At 42.2% G+C, this 16,950-nt stretch overlaps 2 protein-coding genes across 3 annotated transcripts; both read right to left on the bottom strand.

Moving 5' to 3' along the window:
- Positions 1–5,388: 5,388 nt before the first annotated feature.
- Positions 5,389–6,686, bottom strand: LOC9640862 (mediator of RNA polymerase II transcription subunit 36a). Of its 2 annotated transcripts, XM_024667007.1 has the most exons (6): positions 6,457–6,686; positions 6,273–6,365; positions 6,134–6,211; positions 5,825–6,070; positions 5,556–5,763; positions 5,389–5,495 (listed from the first exon to the last, which is right to left on the bottom strand). In XM_024667007.1, exons 1-5 carry the CDS (start codon positions 6,595–6,597, stop codon positions 5,581–5,583), a joined length of 741 nt encoding a protein of 246 aa, XP_024522775.1. In that variant the 5' UTR covers positions 6,598–6,686; the 3' UTR covers positions 5,389–5,495; positions 5,556–5,580. The 2 variants fall into 2 exon arrangements, with proteins under 2 accessions (XP_024522775.1, XP_024522774.1); XM_024667006.1 differs by having other exon boundaries at positions 5,492–5,763; positions 6,457–6,684.
- A 298-nt stretch (positions 6,687–6,984) lies between these two features.
- LOC9640887 (metalloendoproteinase 1-MMP) lies at positions 6,985–8,920 on the bottom strand. The gene has a single exon (XM_002993256.2). It carries the CDS (start codon positions 8,516–8,518, stop codon positions 7,052–7,054), a length of 1,467 nt encoding a protein of 488 aa, XP_002993302.2. The 5' UTR covers positions 8,519–8,920; the 3' UTR covers positions 6,985–7,051.
- Between the last annotated feature and the right edge of the window lie 8,030 nt (positions 8,921–16,950).

Here is a 16,950-nt window from a genome sequence, read left to right as displayed (position 1 = left end):
AACGTTTTCGGCGATGATGAACCATATCTTTGTACCCTATCTGAATCACTTTGTGGTCGTCTATATTAACGACATCCTAATCTATAGCGAAACACTAGAGGAGCATGCCAAACACTTGACGAAGGTGTTTGAGAAACTAAGGGAACACCAGTTGTATGCTAAAGAGAGCAAATGTGACTTCGCTCAACAAAAGGTAAAGTTTCTCGGGCATGTGGTGGGCAAGGACAGGCTCAAGGTGGACCCTGAGAAGGTCCAAGCGATCCAGGATTGGGAGCGACCATCAAATGTACACGAGTTAAGGGCATTCTTGGGGTTATGCAACTACTATCGAAAGTTTATCAAACACTATTCGAGAGTAGCCCTACCCTTAACGGACCAAACGAGAAAAAAGAAGATGGTATGGACAGTGGAATGCGAGGCGACATTTGTCCACCTTAAGGGGAAGTTGAGGAAGGCTCCCGTGTTGGCGTTACCAGACTTTGGTAAGGACTTTGAGGTAGAAACAGATGCTTTAGACTTTGCGTTGGGCGCAGTTTTGAAGCAAGACAACCATTCAATAGCGTTCTTCTCGAAGAAGTTGGACAAGGCTCAACAGAAGTGGCCTGCCCATGAGAAGGAATTGTTTGCGGTGGTCAAAGTGCTCAAGGAGTGGCAACACTACCTTGGGAGACACTTCAAGGTTTACACGGACAATGTGGCAATGAAACACTTCTTGTCATAGCCCGACCTGAGGGGAAAATAAGGTCGGTGGGCCAATGCTTTGGCCGAGTTTGATTGTGAGATTCTGTACAAGCCTGGGAAGAGCAACATCGTGGCAGATGTGCTAAGTCGAAAAGCGAGCTTGAAGTTGGCAATATCTAGCGCGACAACAACCTTTTGGGATGATGTGCGGACCGCATATGAAAATGATGGTCTAGCACAAGAAGTGTTGCTGAGGAATCTGGAGGCACGGGAAGCTCACCAGAGAGGTGAGCTGCCAATGGAAGAAAAAATGGGCTATGCGGAACACAACGGACTCATATATTACAAGCAAACGAGTGTGTATGTTCCAAAAAGGGAACTAAGGAAGGTAGCCTTAGAAAAGTGTCATGACAGACCTTTTGCGGGACACGGCAGAGTGCCCAAGACAATGGGCTTACTCAAGAGGAAGTACCACTGGCTAGATATGGCTAAGGATATCCAAGACTATGTAAAGACATGTCCAACATGTCAGTAGGTCAAAGTCGTGACTAAGGTTAGTGGGGGCTTGTTACAAAGCATCCTAATTCCAAATCGTCTGTGGAAAAGTCTTATGATGGACTTCATCACGGGACTTCCCCCAAGCGAAGGGTTCGATGTGATATTCATGGTGGTGGATCGATTTTCAAAGATGGCACATTTCATACCCACCACAACGGAAGTGGATGCGGAAGGTGTGGCGAAGCTGTTCTTCAAACAAGTGGTTCGAGTGCGGGGAAGGCCGGAAGAGATTATCTCAGATCGAGATAAGATCTTCACCAGTAGGTTCTGGAGGACACTTCTAGAACAGTATCACACCAAGTTGAAATTCAGCACAGCCTATCACCTGCAGACAGGTAATGGGTATTAAGTCAAGATTGATAGCACTAACACTTCTTGACGGACGGACAAATGAAAAGGGTGAATAGGTAGTTGGAGGATTATTTGCGATGCTATGTCTCGGGAAACCAGACTGATTGGGTAAGTCATTTGGGACTTGTGGAAATGTGTTATAACAACTCACCACATTCGAGCATCGGGGTGAGTCCATGGGAAGTCATCAATGGGCGAGCTATTGAAGGTCCTGTGGAACTCGGCGTGGCCGAGTATCATGGAGAGTTACCCGCAGTGGAGGCATTCACGGTGGAAAGACTCAACATTTGGAATTTAGTGAGGGATTCCTTAGAACAAGCTTAACAAAGGCAAACTAAGTACGCGAACCAGAAGCGCTGGGATGTAGAGTTCCAAGCTGGGGAGAAGGTGTGGCTGAACACCAAGAACCTCAGGCTACCAAGTGGGATCAGCCGGAAGTTGACCCAAAGGTAAAAATGCATGTATTCCTGTAAATGAATTGATCTTGAGTTCCTTAAGCAGGTTCGCGGGGCCTTACGAGATTGAGGCTCGAATCGGTAAAGTGGCTTACCATCTCCGACTTCCTCGAGAGATGGGGAAGATGCACCCCGTGTTCCACATGAACTTACTCAAGCCGTATTTTGAGGATCCACTTCGCAAGGACCAAGTAAGACCTTTACCTGAGATTATCCAAGGGGAAGAGGAATACAAAGTCGAGGCCATCATCAGTGCGCGCAAAAGCAAGCGACAAGGACGCGATGTGAGAGAGTTCCATGTGAAGTGGAATGGATTTCCACACTGCGAAGCAACATGGGAACCGAAGGAGAACCTAGCGAACGCACGAGATCTAGTGGAGGAATTTCTGCAAGGTAAAACTCTATGTACTTATGCAAAGTTCAATTAAAAGTATCAATTTGAGAAGTTGAGCAATAGCATATGTTGGGACCCGAAAGTGCGCTGAAGGTAAGCTAATTAGCATGGGTTAGCTAGGTCGACCAGACATAGGGAACTACACCCGACTCCTTGCGGGGATGTCGAATCCGTAGATGTATTCTACGGAGGTTGGGTTCAAGTCCCAAGCCCCTAATAAAGCAAGGCTGGGTTCAAGTCCCGACCCCATACTAAGGCGTGGTGAGTTGAGGAGTATAGGGACACCTATATTCCGTTGTCATGGGCTCTTGGCATGAAATCGAGTCCAAGACCAACTCTCAAACCGAGTTCGAGATAGAGTCTGGAATCGAGTCCGAGGCCAACTCGGAGACCAAGTTCAAGACCGAGTTCAAGACCGAGTTTGAGACGGAGTCCGAGATCCGAAATCGGGTCCGAGACTGAGTCCGGGGTCGAGTCCGGGGTCAGGTCTGAGATCGGGTCCGAGGTCGAGTCCAAGATCGAGTCCGAGATCGAATCCGAAGTTGGATCCGAGATCGAGTCCGAGATCGAGCTAGAGACTAAGTCCGAGTACTAATACGGGTCAAGGGGTGAAAGCCCAAAGCGTGCTTTTCCCAGGGGGGGGGGGGGGGAGGGGTGCAGGGGGTTCCAAAAGTATAGTAGGGATAGTGAGGTCTAGAAACTAGTTTTGAAGGAACTCTCCAATGGGGCTTCCAAACTGACTTGAGGTTGGGATTGGGACTGGGGGGCCTTGGGTGGGAGTAAGCATGGACTTGGTTGGTGCCGAAGGGCCATCCAAGGAAGTGCTCAAGAGCAGCTCCCACTCCCGAAAGGGAAACCGACTGTGGTGCTCCCGGCTCATGTGGAGTGGTGCCCCACTTGAGTACCATGCGGCTCATTGGTCCTCGCTCTTCCTAGGGGCTTGGACCTTCCCTTCGGGATGGAAGTGGGGGGGTAGAGGTACCCATACCAGGCTGTTAGGCCACGGTGTTTCGCCTCGACATCCTGAAGCAAGTGTTGCATCCAAGACTTGGGATTTAGAGGGTCCCATGATCAAGTCTTTTGGTACCAAGGGATGTGAGGAATTTGGAAGCTTGGTGTGCTTGGCTACTTGTGCTTGTGGGGAGTGTAGCCGAACCTTAAGTCTAGTCTAACCTGGGGAGGGGGATTGAGAGAGATTTGGGAATCCGTGGATGGATGGCTAACACTCCGTTGCTCGTGCAGTGAGTAGCGAAACCAAGTAGGACCAAGTAGGAGCTGGTACCATAGGTGGGAACCTTGGTGAGGGAACTTAGCAAAAGCCAAGGCAATGTTGAACGGATAGACGAGGTAAGCTAGAAAATTGGAAAGGAAAAATTTGTGGCTTACAATAACATCTAGCAGGTTGATCCTCTAGAAATTGTGCATGTGTAGTGGTTGAAACATTTCATACAAAGGGATCAGGAGCAGTTAATACCACCTATAGATCTGCCAATGCCTCCTTCTGACATTCCTTCAAATCCTGGCCTGTCTACAAAAGAACTCTGATGGTCTTCCATTATTCTAAGAGGAGGGGATGATGTGAGGGCCAAATGTATGGTTATGATGCCGTATATTAATATTAGTGTAGTGGGATTTTAGTAGCCGTTGGATTGATTTCAATCCGGACCACTCGCTCCTATATATAAACTAAAGTTTTTAGGCTAATTGATATGCACATTTTATGTATTCCCTTTCTATATTTCATGCACTCACAATTATAATATATTAAATGAAAAATTAAACCTCTTAAATTTTTTATTATGAGATTTTTGTTATATTCTTTCCACTAGATTTCTCTTTGTATTGAGTAATTAATAGAAAAGTAAAAAGCCTAATAAAATTAATTATTGTCATATTAATGATGATTTAAAATATTAAATCTTTCAAGCTTTAAAGGAAACTGTAATTATAATCACTATATTAAAAAATATAATTATAAGTAATTTTTTTATTATTTAAATTTTAATTCTTTTATTCAAAATAATGTTATATGAAATTATGCAGACTTATGAGGTTTATATTATGTTATAGTTCACAATCATTATCAATCTATTATTTAGCTAGTTATATTTATATAAGTGATAATAATATATTACTTTATTGAAAAAATTTCTATAACTTATTAAATGTTTTTTGATTTACATTAAAAACACAATTTAAAAAAAATAATGCTTAAGAACAAGCAAATTGAAATGCACATAGATGTGGTAACATCAAACACGCAGCTGAAATCTACCATGGTATGGCCAAAAGGGACAACTTCACCTGGGATCTTTTGTTAGTTGCCTGGCATTTTGATGAAGCGCAAAGGCTCTTGAGCTGCATGCTGTACTGGAGCCTTGTGTCATGTACTTCTATAATTTTTGCAGCCTCAAGATATACAATTTGTTACAGACTTGATGCCAGAGAACTATAAATACGGTGCTGTTTGCATTTACCGAAAATGGGCATGTTGATTCTACCAAGGTAGTATTTCTCACAACTTGGTCTGATGCTGGGGGCGTTATTGCAGTTCGCGGATGTACAAATCACTTTTAACGATATGCCGGAGCACGATGTGCACTTGCGCCATTGCAGCATTCTCCCGTCATGGGCATCTGGAGCTCTTCCCTGCCATGCCTGTGAAAGGGATCTCGACTTGCACGGCAATCCTCTTTGCCTACGTCCACTGCGGTCTCCTGAAAGAGTCGGAGCTCTTCTTCCTCGATCAGATGCCACAGCACGATCTTGTCTCCGTAACAACACTGCTACATGCCTCCTTGATTCTCTTCCATACGAAGATGCCGTATGCATAGCCACGGGATATTCCCAGGACGAAATCCTCGACAAAACCTAACATCACATTCCATGGAAGGGAATCTTAATGCCAGACAAGAACTTGGTGCATCAAGGAAGGTGTTTGAAACGATATGCCCCTTCGAATCCTTCAGTGCAATGCCGACCGCATATGCCCAACCAAAATTGCTGAGCTAAACCAATTTTTACAGAATAAAGATCCAAGCAGGACTCGACGTGCTCTGAAATCCATGGACTTGCTCAACAAAACTGAATTGGACCCCCGTTTTTAAAAGCCATACCTTCCATAAAAAAGCATTGCCAACCTTAGGCCGCGGACGGCGCCTTGGGCTTTTTGGACGCCCGGTACGCTCCCACAACGCACGCGTGATCCCTCTCGAATGGTTCCAAAGTCACTTGCTCATAAGGCTTGAACTTCTCCTGCTGGAGCTTCGCCACCTCCTGGGCGAACACTGCCTCTGGGGGAGCAGTGGAATCGATACAGTTTGCCTAGTAGCAAAGACACAAAATCTCATCAGGCCCGTGAATCAAATCAAATCTCTCGTCTCACCTTGATAGACATGACGAACTTGCCATCAGCTTTCAGAAAGGAGTGAGCGTTAAGTGCTATGATACGCGCCTGGTCAGGCTGCGCAACGTCGGCAAAGATAACATCCACCATACCCACAAGCATCCTGTAACGAGCAGGATGGCGAGCGTCCTCGATGATGGGAATAACGTTTGTCCGCTTCTTTGCCATGTTCACGAGATCACGTCCACACCTGTGAGAAAACTCCACAGCGTAGACGATTCCAGTCTGCCAAGAAACCACTCCCTGTTAGAAAAACAAAACGATCGCCATCATATCACTCGAACTTACAGGGCCGATCACATCAGAGACATGAGAAACAGTGGTCCCTGAAGCGGCTCCAAGATACAAAACGCGAGAGCCAGGTTTCTTCAGACAGGAAAAAATTTAGCAGAAACATCCAGCAACTTCCAGAAGCGTACAAACTTACAATCCAGATGTTATCGACGCCACCAAGAACCGCAGCCGCAAGTTTGGACCGAAAGGGATTCCAAACCCGATACTCCACTTTCTCTCCATCGGCCTGTTTTCACATCCGAGCACCAGTTAGTTGAGGAGTCAGTTCCTTGTCAAGAGAGAAAAATAAAGGATGCTGCAGTGAGTGAGCACTCCACCTCAACAGTGATCCTTTTCTCGCCGTAGACGCTTTCACCGGGTACAAGGTTTCTGGTAACCAAAGCATCGTCTTTCGCTTTCGCAATAAAGATGCCCTCGTGACGGTGTGGTTCCAAAGACACCTTGGCACCCCCCTTCATGCCACCGCCACGCCCGCCCCGTCCACCTCCTCTCCCGAAGCCTCGGCCTCCGCTTCGGCCTCCGCCATCACGGCCCCCACCACGTCCTCGCCCGCGGCCCCTGCCGCCACCGTCGCGCCCGCCGCGCCCGCCCCCTGGCAAGACGAATCAATCAATGCGCGAGGATTCTCGACGCACCAGCGCTCTAGTGATCGATCTTACCTCCTCTTCCACGCATTGGCGGCCTCATCTCGTCCCCTGCCCGCGACTGCGCACACCCGAGCCGCCAAAGCCCGCCCAAAACCCTTCTTCCAAATCGAAGAACCCTAGGCTTCACGGATGTCGTCCAGGCAACCAACGGCCGAGATCTCAGTAGTTTCCATGAACCCTAAACTAGAATGTGCTCGATAGTCGAAAGAATATGCTTATATATTTACACCCAAAAAATGATGAATGGCGGGTAACACAAAAAGTCCTAACCCAGGAAGACGAACAAAGCGATCGCGATGGTGAAGAGGATGGAGCGATGCTGTGATGGGAATGCCGCGCTGGAAGGGATCCCATTCTCTGGCTGGCTCCTCGTCTCGGTCCTGGCATTGGGATCGTAGTTAGGGTTTGCGCCATAGAGCATCTGGGCGCCCTCGATGTCGTCGCTGTGGAGCTCGAGCTTCACCTCCCTAGCACCGATGTTGGGATACATCACTGCGCTCTCCAGGGCCGAGTGGCCGAGACCGAGGATGTGGCCGATCTCGTGTATCGCCACGGATTTGAGATCCACCGCGCTTCTGGACGAGGAGCTCGACACGTCCAGCGCCCACGTCTCGGCGGCGTCGAAGTGGAGCCTCCCATCCTCGGGCGAGAAGCCGTGCCCAAGGACGCCCAGGATCCCGTCAAATGGCCGGCCATCGCCGTGCTCGCCGTGCGCAAAGATGATCCGGATGTCCGCCAGCGCGAAGCTGGGGATCTCGGTGAAGTTGATGGGCACCACGGCGGCCCAGCTGGCGAACGCGTCCGCGAAGAGCGCGCTTAGATCCGCGGCGGCGATGCCCGTCACGGCGGGCGCGGAGGCATCGATCGCGTACGTGAGGAGCTGCCGCGACTCCCACTTTGGGCTGTTTGGGAAGAACGAGTAGTGGCGGACACCGAGCCCGGGACCTCGGCCTCCTCGGACTGTACCTCGGGCTCCGTCCAGGAAGCGGCTGCTCGACGAATTGGATCTCCTCCTGGCCATGGCGGAGATGCCATCCACGACGTCGGCGGCGCCACAGCGCGGCTTCATCATCTGCGTGATGGTGCGCTCATCCAGGGTCCCGGTGGCGTTGAGGCCGAAGTTGGATTGATAGAGCTTGATCGCGGCCTCGGTCTGGTTGTCAAAGTCGGGCGTGAATTCCTCCCAGCTCGTGTAGCCGAATTCCTGGAGGTAGCGCTTGAGCTGTGGCAGCTTCTCGCACCTCTTGATCTGCCCCTTGTGCGCGTCGAGCAGCGACCGGAAATCGTCCCAGGGGGAGCCGAATCCCTGCCAATTGGAGTCGAATCGTGGTGGCTCCGGGCCCGGGCTGGGAAGGAATGGCGACGTTGCGTTGTGGAAATCGGAGAATCCCTCCGCGGGCGAGAGAATTGCTCCTCCTATCAGCAGCAGTAGCGCGAACGTGGCGATGGTGGTCATCGACTGGTGGAATTGGTGCTTGATGGGCGATTGGAATTGGTGGGTGTGGAGGTGAGATCTGTTTTCCATTGATGACGATGGATTGGAACTTCTCGCACCAATACCCGAAAGAGGAAGAGCACTGACTGCTCTGTTCTTGTCGGCTGTTAAGTGTGCCCGTCGACACGGCACTAAGCAATCGATTGAAACGATCCAAGAGCACCGATCCCAATTGGTCGAAACGATGGATCGATGCTTCGAAAGAGAATCAGACCCACAACGATTCGCTGCGATCATCCGTGATGACGATGCTATAGGAGGAGTCGTGCTACTGCTGGTTGGCTGGAATCGTCAATCTCTCTGGAACAGCGGCGACGAATTCCTTGTAGGGCTTGCCTCATGATCGCGTGATCTTTTTCTAGCTCCGAAGATGGAGTACATTTTCTCCGCAGCCTTCTCGGAAGAAATTTGGGCGCACGCCAAACTTTACTGCTCTCTCACTCTTTAGCCCATCGAAACTTCTATGTCGTCCACGAAGGAAGAAATGTAGTGCCGCGTAATCCATAGTCCTAGTCGTTCGTTTTTTTTACTGTAGTTATTCTTGAGCACGACAGTTGACCCAACACTGCTCATCACACGATCACAAATGTTGACCCCAGGCGACCAACTGAATTTTTAATCCCAGCGGCGTCAAAGTTACCTGTTTGAAGAAAAAAAAATTAAAATACAGGAAGCTGCCTATAGACTTTCTCGTAGGAAAACCATTCCATCGCACAGACCTTCCACCAACTTTGACAGGCCCTAAAATGTCTGTCGTCTTCATCTCTTAGCTAGGATTAATAATGAAGAGTTCATAGAGAGGGCCTAATGGGACCCCAATTTCGTCCTTGATGACGATGAGAGGGGACCAATCTGGCATGCCATAATTTACATGGTGGTTCACAAGGACAGGGAACTCAAGAATACGATTGAATTTAAGCAAGAATTGCGGCCTCCAAGACCTTGCCTGGACAAGACTGGATCAGCCTTGACCATGCTCACTGTGAAGCTTTTGAGAGGCTGAAACCCATACATCATAAGTTTAAAGATGAGATTATCTGTGCTGCTGAAGTTGATGTCTTTGCCAAGGAGTTAAACATGGAAGATGGTTCTTGATGCATAGAAGGTAGCATTTCATGTGAAAGATTACCAGTTGTTGGAATCCATAGAAAAGATTCAGCCATTGCTGGATGAATGATGGATTCTAGTTGGAAAAATTCCAGTCAAGATCATATAAGGGACAGATTCATTAGACCAAAACAGCACCATACACCAGCGAACAGAGTGTCTCATGCCTGCCGACAATTGGAAAGTAGAGCCTTGGATCAATGTAGCATTTGTTCTACATTCACATATAAAGGTTTTTAATCTGAAACTGGCATCACTGTACAAATCTACCACCAGGTTTTTGCAGCATTGAACTCTATGATGATTTTTTTGCAGTAGTTAGCTATAAGACTACAATTGATCAAATGTAAGTTTATAATTATAAACATGTTTATAATTTATAAACACAAGATTAATCTTATTGAATTTCAACCATTAGATGTTAGAATAAATTAGAATATACTAGTAAGTATTTAAGAAAGTTTTTAAATTATAAATATCTTTATAAATTATAAATACAAGATTAATCTAAAAGAATAATGGGTATAATATCCTAGAATATCCAAAATTATTCTAGGTATATTCCCCTACAGAAGCAAACCAAAAAGACCCCTTATGAAGTTTTAGTTGTTTATAAAAAAGCTCCTAGCAACTTTCAAATAGAATGCTCTCAAATATTTTTGGATTAGGGCAGATTTGGGGTTTTATGGGTGATAACAATTACACTATTTTGACCCAATGAAAGAAATTTGAAAGGTAGTGAAGAAAAAGACTATTGATAAATTCTTTGACCTCTTTGTAATTGCAATGGATAATAAAAGATGTTATAAAAATAAAAATTGTTTATATAGGCTTTATACTTTAATATTGGAGAAAGAGCCAACTTGCTCTATCAAAATATTCATGAAAAATCATAAATATAGTAAAGCCATGCATTTAGAGAATAAAGATGCTTCTTCCACTTGAATTATCAATAGAATTCAACAAAATTTAATAAAAGAGTTTAGTATTAAAACTAAAAGCATAATATGGCAAGGGAAAGAAAACTTACTTGAAAGATTCATAGTGATCATATACTACACTTACAGCTTACTACCAAAAACTCATCATAAGTAATTTTGGCAATTACACTTCCTTACAAAAGGATATCTCTATATAGTTTTTAGTATTATAGACTTTTGGTTATGTTGGATGGAATGTATCCCAAAGGGTATTAACCAAAATATTAAAGGATATAATGCTCCTTTAGCATCAACTTTGGTGGTTGTCAACAAACAACCAAAGTTGGTGTGGAGAATGATGAAAATTGGATATGATTTTTACAGAATTTATGAATTGCACTCTGTGATCAAAGCTAGTTCATATTTTTGCTAGATGGAAAGAAAGGTGTGATTGAGTTAGTAACTATATATTTGATGGATTTAAAGGATTTGACAATAGATGATACCAAGAATTTAAGTTGTATAAAGATGTGCATATGGTTTTCACCCTTTATTCTATACTGATTTACTATAGGATAATTGAAGTGACATATAACCCTTGGACACGTGGGCTAAGGGCAGTTGTAATGCACATGGTTTCTACCTTATCTTATGGTGATTTACTATAGAAGTGGAACTTAAACCCTCTATGTGCTATATGTCATATGCCACATGCCACATGCAACGTATCCAAAGGATAGCAGAATAGAACCCAAGTTTCAAAGCCTTAAGCCAATGAATGAGGGAGCGGAGCTAAACTCCTAAGCATGAAGCCAAGGAATGATGGCATTGAAGCACAGAATAACTCCCAAGCATACAGCCCAAGGAGTGAAGAGATAGGAACACAAAGTGACGTAAAACAATCCTAGAGCATCTAGCATCCCAATGTCAAGACCAGTATGTAAAATGGAGTTAAATGGAGTTTGACACTATTTCAGCATATCAATGGCCTAACACAAGGATACGGGTACTCCATCAACTAGCTGTAAGCTCCTGAGTTTGGACTTCCCGGGAGGTCACCCAGCCCAGTACTATTCAAACCCAAGGACGCTTAACTCCAAATATCCCAAGACCCTTAACCGATTGGAAAAGGGGGTGCACTCTTGTTCATGGGCCCTTTCCCTCTATATTTGAACCCCAACGGATCGTCTCTCGAGTCGTTCCCTTTGGTTGCTTACACTAGCATGGTATGAAACTTGGGCTTAAACTCAAGCCAGACGCAAAACAAAGACAGGCATGCAAACAGAAGCTAAATTACATCTTAGGTTGGTTAGCCATATCAAACCTACTTACTATCCCTACTATACATTTGCAACCCCTCTTTAAGGAACACATGCTTTGGGCTTTCACCCTTAGCCACCCTTAGCATTAGGAGTTAATCTTTGGGATAAACTTGAAACTTACTAAATATGGAATGTCCCTAGATTGCAAATTTGGACACGGGACGAACAATCACAAAAACTTATTAAATATGTAATGACATTAGATTGCGAATTTAGACACAAGAATAACAATATTGTGTTCAGGATAATTTTTACATTTTGCAAATATACCTCACTAGCATATCTAGATACTATCCATAAATAGCTAATAAAACTGAAGAAGTATAGAGTATGTTAGTGAGGGTGGTTATTGGATATAATAAGTTATCATATAGTGATATTTAGGGAATAATATTTAATATATAATGGTTCTTATCAAGCTAGTACAAGACATAGCAAAAAAGAATTAAAAGCTAGGCCAAGCCAAAAAACACATAGGAGTTCCTATTTTATATTTATTTGGCTAAGTACAAATGTTAAGCCTAGTTTGTTAACATTTGAATAAGAGGGGTTGATAAAGGGAGCCAATAATACCAACTTCTTACTATCATGGTAATAAAAGAAGAATATTTAAAAGGATTTGCTAACAAGTAACTTTTAATATTCGCAATTATATTTGTTATAAGTGCATTTGTATTGAAGCTTGATTAAACACCAATAAAATCAAAAACTTGATTAAGAACCACTTACAATGATTGAAGCTCAAACTTGTAATCACCCATATGCATAATTATGTTTATTTGTTCCATGCATATGCATATATACAGTTTTTACTATAGAGAATAAAAATTAGTTTTACTGCATGATGTAAATGCAAACAATAACATATAGTAATATGCTAAACAATAAAAGATAAATGGGTGAACTAGTACCACATATACCCTTTGATGGTGGGTTATTGACTTATTTGCACAAAGACTTTCCATTGCTCATTTAATTTCATATTTCTCTAAAGAACTTTTTTGTCAAGTCATTTCATAACAACAACATTAATAGGATGTTGTTCCACCTAGGAAATGATGAATGTCAATTCAAGAAACATTGATGACATGTGTGGTTAAACTCATTTTACACTCAATAGTGAACACAACAACCATACCCACATCTTCATCCTTATCCTTGAACACATAAACATTGATGATATGTGTGGCCAAGCTTGTCTTGCACCCAATAGTGAACTCCACAAGCACAACTATATCCTAATTATAGTCCTTGAATAATAGTAGTAAAAACATCAACTTCCATTAGAGCAAGATTATCCTTTATGAGAAATAGAGCTAGAGAATATCCAGCTATAAATGGGTGAAGTGATATTTTATAGTGTTGCAGTAGCTAATATTGAGCATTGCTAAAAGTTATTAGAGTAAGTGTATGCATAAACCCTATAAAATTTTGACCATAACATGCCTAACTTGATCTAGTTTGACATATTTAACTCAACACAAAGCAAAAGGCTTTAAATAAAAACACTAGATTATATATTTGACTCAAATAACCCTTAAAAGTTCTTCCACAAATTTATATCAAAATATATATAATTTTAAAAAAGCTTAAGCTTATTTCAAAACTCATAATGTGAGTGCATGGAATATAGAAAAGGAATATAAAAAATATGCATATCAATTAACCCAAAAACCGTACCTTATATACAAAAGCATATAGTTTAGATTGAACCCAATCCGACGGCTACCAAAATCCCTCTATGTTAATATCCCTCTACCAAAATCCATAATAACTGTACACTTGGAGCTATTATCATCCCCTCCTCTTGGAATAATAGAAGACTATCAGAGTTCCCTCGTAAATGGGCTAGGATTTGGAGGAACATCATAAGGAAACATTGGTAGATCTATAGATGGTATTAGTTGTTCTTGGTTCTTTTGTACGAAGTGTTAAAAATATTTTCTTTGGCCATTGGTACTTACCAATACCCAAAAGCAAGATCTAGCTTGGTGAACTAATGATTTCTCCCTAGATAATCCAAGAGATCAGCAGTGTGAGGAAGAGAGTACACATTCGGGATTGTTACTTCATTTAATGGATGACAGTCGATGCAAAAATGAATACTCCCATTATACTTCATCACAAGATGAAATTCATATGCCGAAGTACTTTGCGACTTTCAAATGACACCCTTTTCCAACATTTTCTTGACGTTTGCACATAAAATCTTGATCTCTTTGGGTGACCAACGACAAATAGAAACCTTGATTGGATGAGCACCCTCGGTTGGAATCAGATGATGTGTGGTAATCTTGGCCTCAAATGATAAATTAAATTCAAAGAGATCGGCATACTCCTTCATGAGCTAGTCAACCGCTGCAATACAAAGACTGTCAAAGGGATTGAAAAACAAAAGAGTGGAATAAGATGGAAATATAGAAAGAAGTAATGGGGAGACAAAAGTAATTAAAGCAGAGGTAGAAGCAAAGGGATGAAAAGGTATGGAAGTGAGAAGAATGGATGAAATATAAGAAAATATAAGATAAAAGGGAGAAACCTCAAAATCATATTTAGCATGATCACACTATAACTAATCAATACTAAGGATGAGGTCAAAAGCTTGACTTGGCATCACCTATAATGACTGCAATCCAAGCTCAAGATTGCCCATATGCACAACTAGATCCACCTCACCCATGCATATACATGTGTATGGCCATTACTATAAAGAATGAAAATTAGCTCTACTACACAATGTAAATATGGACAGCAATGTGTGGTAATAGGTCGAGCAATAAAAGATAAACTCAACCTGTATCAACCAACACGAAGAGAATAATAAGAGACCTTTTGTTATAAAAACGAGCTTAGAAAGTAAACATTAGATGAAGAGTGAACCTCTTAATGATATTCTCAAAAGAAAAATAGAGGGGTCACTAACTTATTCATGCAAGGTCCCTTTATTACTCATATGATTCCTTGTTTCCTAGATGCATCTTAGTGTCTAGATCTTCCACTACAGCAGCACTAATAAAACATTATTGATGCTAAGGTCTCTATCCAGGAAATGGAGGCCACCAATCCAAAAAACGCTGACAATGCTAATAAGTGTAACCAACTTCATCACACACCCAGCAGCGGACATCACAAACACGGCCACATCGTCACTTATATCCGTGAACTCGAGTAGAAACAACATCAATCTCCATTGGAATAGGACCATCTCCCACAGGAAGTGGAGCTGAAGAACATGCAACAAGAAGTGGAAGAGGCAACGTTTTATAATATTATGCTAAGCAAAAGGCATTATCAAGGGTGGTTGGAGCAAGTGCATACACAAATCCTACAAAATCTTGACAAAGTGCTGGCTACAACATTTCTAACTTGATCCACTCTAACATATTTGACTCTACACGAAGCAAGAGACTTCAGAAACAAATGCCAAATTGCATTACCAACTCAAATGGTTCTTGATAAAGATGATGCAATTGTTGAAAAGCATTATTACAATTGTTGGCATGTCCAGAATCACATTTAAAGATGTCCGGGAGAATATTTAAATCCCTACAAGTGGCTACACTCAAACTATTGTACCACTGCAATGCTGTCCTTTGGAGATACGTGGGAAACTCACGCAAATGTTGAGCATCATCCCAAAACTGATATGCGCCAATCATTATAAAATGATCGAACTAATAGTACATATCATCCTTAGGATTCCCACAAAAGAAATCCGGCTGAACACGAAGATTGGCACTAAGAGCAAGAGGAACTGTATCATGTGTCGTGAATGCCACCATCAACTGAGTTTGATTTTTCAATTGCAATCACATAGCATCGAGCAATTGCACTAATTGCTACTCCAAGGTCAAAGGAGGAGGAAATTGCTGCTTTGCCATGAAGATGAATGAAAAGGAAAGAGCAAAAAAAAAAGAAATGAAAAAAGCTAGAAAGAAAGGGAGATTTAGACAATGCAAAAGCTAGATCTAGACCAAAATCCCAAATCCAAGCACTCTTTAGGGACAATCAAAAGTGCCCTTCACCTTCACCAATATGAGTGCATGGAATATGTAAAGGGAATACAGAAAATATGCATATCAATTAGCCCAAAAACCCTAATTTATATACAGGAGCAAGTGGTCTGGATTGAAATCAATCTGACAGCCACCAAAATCCCACTATACTAATATTGGGATATGGCATCGTAGTCGTACACTTAGACCTCATAATAATAAAAATTTGTGTATATATAAGTTTTTAGATGATTAAGTTTAGGATGTGTTTTTTTATAAGAAACTATAGAGTAATTATGGTATAGTCACTATAAAAACTAGGGTTAGAAAAGGAGTTTTAAAAACGGTTAAAGAGGTCTAATTTTTAAAAGTAAACCTAAGATAAGTCATTCCTAGGGTTTTATTTCTTTATATAATCTATTTCTCATGCTAATGCACATCCAGCACTATAGCTAGCATTGTAATGGCCAACACTAGTTAGTTTTTTAGTAGCTTTATAGGGCATATTCCCATAGTTAATGTAATGCAACTAAATTTAAAGTTAAATTCTAAACTTGTTATGCTACAAAATAAAAGTCTAATACACACTCAATATCCTCTACAAGCACCAACTCCCTATATCTAGCTTTTACATGCAAAATAGTGTCAAACCATACATTGGGATAAACTCGAAAACTTACTAAATATGGAATGGTGGTAGATTGCGACTTAAGACACCAAAACAACACTATGATGTTCAAAACACTCTCTACATTTTGTAGATATGCCTCTTGAGTTGATTTAGACACCTACCATAAATAGCATATGGAACTGAAATGGGACTAACACATGGGACATGATAGTGAGGGTGTTTGGCAGATATAGTAAACTATCACATAATAATATTGAGGGACTAAACTCCACATAATGGGAGTTTGTGATATTATCAAATATAAGCCAATAATATGAGTTTCTCAGACCAGATTGAGTATGCTCAACAAGAAACACATAGGGGTTCCTACCTTATATTTATCCAATTTAAATACATATGCAATAACCATTTTCTCAACTAGCTCAAGTGGAAATTATAAAGGGACCAATCCTTTGCTATCATGACAATAAAAAAAGAGTGTTTAGCAAAGAGTGATTGGTCAATAAATATTTTTTGATACCCAAATTTATATTTACAACATTTAGCACTTTTTAGTGTTTTATTCCCTCGTTGCTACAAATTGGCACATGAAGAGCCAAAAGAAGCTTATAACAAGCTATATATGAAGAGCCAAAAGGAGCTTATAACAAGCTATATATGAAGAGCCAAAAGGAGCTTATAACAAAGTATAGTA

This window comes from Selaginella moellendorffii, unplaced genomic scaffold (assembly GCF_000143415.4).
Source record: "Selaginella moellendorffii unplaced genomic scaffold, v1.0 SELMOscaffold_152, whole genome shotgun sequence".
Classification (NCBI taxonomy): domain Eukaryota; kingdom Viridiplantae; phylum Streptophyta; class Lycopodiopsida; order Selaginellales; family Selaginellaceae; genus Selaginella; species Selaginella moellendorffii.
The sequence above is the reverse complement of the archived record's forward strand: the minus strand, read 5'-3'. Positions and strand labels throughout refer to the sequence as shown.

Coding starts and splice junctions, on each gene's coding strand:
- LOC9640862 (XM_024667007.1), bottom strand. CDS start 6,597: ATGAAGGGGGGTGCCAAGGTGTCTTTGGAACCACACCGTCACGAGGGC. Junction 6,071..6,133: donor TCTCTGATGTGATCGGCCCT/GTAAGTTCGAGT, acceptor GTTTCTTGGCAG/ACTGGAATCGTCTACGCTGT. Junction 5,764..5,824: donor AGTTCGTCATGTCTATCAAG/GTGAGACGAGAG, acceptor CTTTGCTACTAG/GCAAACTGTATCGATTCCAC.
- LOC9640887 (XM_002993256.2), bottom strand. CDS start 8,518: ATGATCGCAGCGAATCGTTGTGGGTCTGATTCTCTTTCGAAGCATCGA.